Here is a 6,642-nt window from a genome sequence, read left to right on the forward strand (position 1 = left end):
CAGAACCAGGGGCGCAGATAGCATTTTATAACTGGGGGGGGGATATATTTGGGGGCTATCTGCGCGTGCAAAGCGCGCACGGAAATTTCATGAGGAGGGGGGGATATCCCCCCCACTTTTGAACATAATTACGCAGATTTTCCACGTTTTTTAGCGGATTTCACGGCAAAACACTGCCAACACAGCAAAACACATGCAGCCACGGTACATGGCTTTTTTTTTGGAGGGGATAATCCCCCCTCCTCATGAAACTGAGGGGGTCGATCCCCCCCATCCCCCCCCCTATCTGCGCGCCTGTCCAGAACGAGCTATATATATATATATATTGTCCCAGTGAGTTCAGCAAGACATTACGGCTGAAATAAACCAAGCACCGTTCTTTTCTGTGATTATGGATTCTACACAAGATCTATCCAAGCGAGACCAGCTAAGCCAAGTGTTATAGATACGTCACCATAGTAAGGACGTCCTATTTTATATAGGATATAAAAAAAATAACTGAGGCTTTTTGGGGATTTGAGGAGACACCAGATACTTCTGCAAGCGAGCTGGAAATTAAAATAATCGACACTCGACAGCATTACAAAACATGGCCTGGGATATTTCCAAATGCCGTGGGCAAGTTTATGATGGAGCGGCCAATATGAGTGGGGTTTATTCTGGTGTCCAGGCTAGAATTAAGGAAAAGGAACCCCTTGCGACATACTGTATGTAGCCTGGATCCAGCCCAAAGACCCCGCCCACTCTCTGAGTGGACTGCGTCTCTTGGTCTGGTGTTGCACTGTGAACCTATCATTTCTTCGGTACAAAAATGTATTATCCAATGAGAATCGGTGGTGGGGGTGGGTCTAACGAACAACCAATCAGCGCCGAGTCCCGTTTTCAGCGTCATCACGCAGCGCAACACACAGAGGAAGGAGGGAAAAACAACACCAATGGCTACTGGTTGAGGGAAATTCTAATCCCCTCCCCCTTGAAATCGCTCAGACAGGAGACTGAGCGATTTCATGTCAGACTGAAGCTTCAAGAAAGCTACAGTCTGATAATCAGGCTATACTGTATGTGCATTGTGCGGCACACAACCTAAACCTCGTACTCAATGATGCAGTTAAAGACATTCCAGAGCTCAAACAGTTTTATGATACCATAGAAAATGTGTATACAATTTTTTGGCATTAAACGGTGGCCGGGCCATGATGACTGGCATAATTTCCACACGGCGATTCATCTCACCCAGGCATCACGTTGAAGCGATTATGCCCTACCCGTTGGTCTTCTAGATATGACTGCTGCTATACGCTACAGATATGTGGACGTGATGAAAGCGCTGACAACAAATTGCTCTAATTAGTGCCAAGAAGGACGAGCGTGGTGAAACAGCGGGATTGAAGAAAGCAATGGAAACATTTTGTTTCATCTCTCTAGTGGTTCTCCAGATATTGGAGTGTGTTAACGCTGTCTCTAAATTGCTCCAAACCAAAGACATGGGCATGCAGAAGGCCTCAAACTTGCTGGAGAATACGATAAAGGTCTCGTCTGAGTACAATGCTTGTGTGTGTGTGTGTGTGTGTGTGTGTGTGTGTGTGTGTGTGTGTGTGTGTGTGTGTGTGTGTGTGTGTGTGTGTGTGTGTGTGTGTGTGTGTATCTCATGGAGGTTGTTATTTGACAGGTGCAGGTGGGAGAGTTCAATTATGCACACACACACACACACACACACACACACACACACACACACACACACACACACACACACACACACACACACACACACACACACACACACACACACACACACACACACACACACACACACGCTGGCCAACAAATGTCATCTATCCTCATAAACTATCACGGTGTGTTGTACAAACCTAAATACAGGCGTTTGTAAAAAAAATACTCTCTTTCTCTCTCCCACTCTTGTGTGGATGCCAGCACGCACGCACGCACGCACGCACGCACGTGTGTGTGTGTGTGTGCGTGTGCGTGATAAGGTACAACTAGTGTCGATTCCGTCGACTAAAACTATGACGCAAAAATGTTCGGCGACTATACGTTTTTGTTCACTGACGAAAAGCAAACAAATCTAAGCTATGACGACTAAAACTGAGACTATAAGTACAGTACAAATAAAAACCAGGCTAAAATGTTAGAGAGGGAGAAGAAGAGATCCAGTAGGACTAAAAGACAAGTCCTTTTATGTTCGGTTGCGCTCTGAAAATAGCAGATCTACAAGCTCACATCGATGTGTTTTTTACCATGAAACACCTGCAGGGAACACATGAATAACATGTTCAATGATTTTAACGAGTTTTTAGGCTTCTTAATTAAACAATCTCAATGAAATGTGATTAGGCAATTTTGTAATTTTTGTGACAGGACTATGAGTATGTGCGTGCGATATAATCATGTGCATACTGTTTTAACGTGTGTTTGTGTGTGTGTTTGTGTGTGTGTGTGTGTGTGTGTGCTCGCGAGCGCGTGTGCGTGTGCGCATGTGTGTGTGTGTGTGCGCATGTTCATGGTGTACACATTCCCTCGCCTCTATTTCCTGCCCTGTTGCTGTCAGCTGTTTATAACGACGTCGTACGGTTCAGATGCCTGGATTAAAGCTTGTAACCCATTTTAGACCACGCACGCACGCACGCACGCACGCACGCACGCACGCACGCACGCACGCACGCACGCACGCACGCACGCACGCACGCACGCACGCACGCACGCACGCACGCACAGGGGGGGGGGGGGGGGGGGGGGGTGGCGGGTCGGGCGAGCTGTCAATCTCGCTTCAGGGCCCGTGGAACATTCCGATGGCCACTGATCAGTGCAGATAATGATAACGCTCATTATGATACGTAGCTTGCAGAGTTAGTTCAGTCAGATATACTCAAGGGGCTCATTCGGTGGTCTTCAAGTGCTATGCAAGCTTCATGGGCAAAGATAATCCACTTCAAAATCTCAAAATCGGTGATATTGACTGCTTAGACACCCAAGGTTAAAGAGAGTCAAAGGGTGCATATGAGAACAGCTAAATAAATTGGCGTCGCTAAGGTATGCATGGCAACAGTTTGTGTGGCGTGTGATTTCACTCCAGAAGATATAAGATGATGCACTGAGTTGAAAATGACTGTAGACTTCGAGAGAGAGAGAGAGAGAGAGAGAGAGAGAGAGAGAGAGAGAGAGAGAGAGAATAGAGTGAGTGGAGCAGACAGACAGACAGACAGACAGACAGACAGACAGACAGACAGACAGACAGACAGACAGACAGACAGACAGACAGACAGACAGACAGACAGACAGACAGACAGACAGACAGACAGATGTTGTGTTGGACCGTTTCCAAAGCAGGAGGACCAAAGCGAGTCGATGATGCTGCTGTAGCAGTGAGGAAAAAACTGTATTCCTTTGGAGGCTACTATTATGGAGGGAGATACAACAACATGGAACAGATGGATGTCCATGTCTTCAACGCAGTGTCTTTATGCTGGAAGAAGTTACCTCCAGTGGAAAATGGAAGAGGAGACGGTCACCTTGAGGTTCCCTCCATGCGCTACGGCCACACAGCTGTGCTGATTGAAGATACAGTCTACCTCTGGGGAGGATACTGGGGAGGGAAGTTCTACAATGTGCTTTATGCATTTGATGTCGACGCCCACAGATGGTTCAAACCACAGGTTTATGGGACTGTTACAGAGGCGAGTTACTACCACTCTGCCTGTGTGTTGGGGAAGGCCATGTTTATCCATGGAGGACGCAACTCTATATACGACACTAATGACACCTACAGGTTGGACACCAGCACAATGGTCTGGTCTGTAATCAACACCAGAGGAACTACACCACCTGTATCAGAAGGTCATTCTGCCACCATCATCGGGACCAAGATGTTTGTATTTGGGGGCTATGGGATGAGTCAGTTCTACAACACCATCAGAGTGTTTGACACAGAGACCAACCATTGGATTACACCTTCTGCACAGCTTCTTCCAGAAGCACGCTGGATTCATTCAGCCTTTACCTACAATGGAGAATTATACATATCTGGTGGTGTAGGCAGGAAACGTTACCTCAATTATATGTGGAAATTCAGTCCAGAGACCTTCTCCTGGAAGAAGGTTGAGCCCAAGGGGAAAGGACCAGGTCAAATGCGTGGAATGTGCTGTTGCATGGTGGGAGATCATATCATCCTCTTTGGAGGATACAAAGACAGAGTCACCACACCCTCTGATGACCTGTACATCCTAGACTTTAGTCCTAGTCTGAAGACCTTATGCAAGCTAACAGTTATTCAGTACGGTCTGGATCAGTCTGAACTCCCACACAACATCAGGTGGGAACTGGTAGCCATGACTAGCAACAACAACAACAAAAACATGAGTGTGTCCACTGCCAACAGGCTCACTAAAAGAAGGAAAATCACACATGTGTGAACTGAGCGGTGATATGTGTGCGTGCATGCGTGCGTGCGACCAGTCAGCTGACTGCTCGGTGTGAATGCCCAGCTGCAGGGGTCAAGGGGTCGTGCTGAGACACACGCACGCACGCACGCACGCACGCACGCACGCACCTCTCAAAAACAGAAAGCTGATCTACAAGCTCACAGTGTGTCACATTGCATATCCATGTGGGGGACTGGGGGTCCCTGACATGAGAACGCTTTGAGAAGCACTATATATAGATCAGTGGTTTGGCTCAAGTCAACCCTGTGGATAACTTGATCATCCACGACATCTCCTGCTTCTTCATCATCCACTTCTTTTTTTCTGCTAAATCTGTTAATTGGATTTTTTTTTTACATTTTTCCCCTCCCATGTGGGGTCCTTGTTCATATAAACATACATTTGTGTACATGTGTAATACATAGATATTAGATAGCCCTCATTTCCCACCCGTCCACCCACTCTTCATCCACTGCTTCTTTGCCTGGAAAGGAGCTACCTTAGGTGGTTCGGGCATCTGGTAAGGATGCCTCTCGGGCGTCTCTCTAGGGAGGCATCTGGTTAGGATGCCTCTCGAGTGTCTCCCTAGGGAGGCATCTGGTTAGTCTCCCTAGGGAGGCATCTGGTTAGGATGCCTCTCAGGCGTCTCCCTAGGGAGGTCCTGGAGGCACGTCCCACTGGAAGGAGACCCCGGGGCAGACCAAGGATCAGATGGAGGGATTAGATCGACTCACTGGCCTTAGAACACCTCGGTATCCCCCAGGAGGATGTCACTAATGTTGCTCTGGAGAGGGAAGTCTGGAGCTCTCTGGTGGAGCAGTTGCCCCCGCAACCCGACTAAGGATAAGCGGTTGAAGATGGATGGATGGATGGATGGATCCACGGCACCTCCTGAATTATAGCACCTTAACCGACGATTCTACAAAATGTCTTCTAGATCAGTTTTCTGGAAAAAACTTGTGTTTCTGAATCAGTGGTGGTGATCAAACCTTTTCATGTCAAGGACCTCCAAAATGATTATGTATTTGGCTGCTGACCCCCATCTCATAATATCTTTGTTCCAGGGACGCCCCCCAGAAGACAAGCTGTTCAAGGATTCGCACAATTTCACAAAAAAAGAGAAGAAACTAGAAAAAGTGCCCCTCGGGGCACAGGTCTCCACCAGGGCAGGTCAGGTTGTGGCCTCCTGGTGGCGCTATAATAGGCCAATGTGAAAAGGGTGCCATTTCTTCATGCCTTTGATGGCAATTGGATGATTTGAGGCATTTTGTTCCAAAAATGTGTTTTGCAAAAATCAACCTGTTGGTGGCGCTATAACAGGCCAATGTGAAAAGGGTGGGATATGTTCCTCGGCCTAGTAAGAAAATTTTAATTTTTCACGTAAATTGCATGCTGCGTTCATGATTTGAGGCTTTTGTTCCAAAACGGGGCAATCTTGCATACTGTGAAAGCCAATTATAGCCAATTACGATGGAATATGAAATATCGGACAGATCCAACTTGAACACATGACCATAGAGATACTGTGTAACGATTTGTGAGATTTTTGGACAGAATCTGGAGGAGTAATATCAAAAAATGTGTTTTACAAAAGTCGGCCTCCTGGTGGCGCTATAAAAGGCAGATGCGGAAAATGCAGGTCAAAGGTTTGTCCTTGGCCTCTAGGGAGTGTGCATGCAACGTTTCACGCAGATCAGTGCAGTTTTAGGTAAAAAATGTGAAAAGCTGCCTCATGGTGGCGCTATAACAGGCCGTTCTGGAAAATGTGGGTTAGAGGATCATCATTGGCATCCAGGGAGTGTGTGTGCAAAGTTTGGCATCGACCGGGTTAACGGTGCCGGAGATTAGCTGGTAACGGACGGACGGAAGGACGGACCGACGGACGGACGGACACACACACACGGACGGAGTGCAAAACATACTCTCTCCCCATGCCTTCGGCCTGGTGGAGACAATAAAAAAGCAGATCGTGCCACGCTGTGAATTTATAGATCTGTTATTTTTTGAATAGACAAATAAATCTAAGATGAAACGGTGCTTTCCCGGTTTGAATGGGTTAACGGTACGCACATATGTAAATATTTCCCTCCAGTATGTCAGGAAGAAAAGCCAAATATACAGTATGTCAGGAAGAAAAGCCAAATATACAGTATGTCAGGAAGAAAATTGGAGAGAATATTTGTTTCCATTATTGGACAGACTGAAA

General features: G+C 46.9%; 1 protein-coding gene across 1 annotated transcript; it reads left to right on the top strand.

Annotated features, from left to right (window-relative positions):
* Nucleotides 1-3,317: 3,317 nt before the first annotated feature.
* LOC306943602 (kelch domain-containing protein 3-like) lies at nt 3,318-4,427 on the top strand (the record flags this gene model as incomplete). The annotated part of the gene is made up of 1 exon (XM_079530030.1): nt 3,318-4,427. The coding sequence occupies one exon, from the start codon at nt 3,318-3,320 to the stop codon at nt 4,425-4,427; it is 1,110 nt and encodes a 369-aa protein (XP_079386156.1).
* Between the last annotated feature and the right edge of the window lie 2,215 nt (nt 4,428-6,642).

The sequence above is a fragment of the Electrona antarctica genome (genome assembly GCF_951216825.1).
Source record: "Electrona antarctica genome assembly, chromosome: 2".
In the NCBI taxonomy this organism is placed as follows: domain Eukaryota; kingdom Metazoa; phylum Chordata; class Actinopteri; order Myctophiformes; family Myctophidae; genus Electrona; species Electrona antarctica.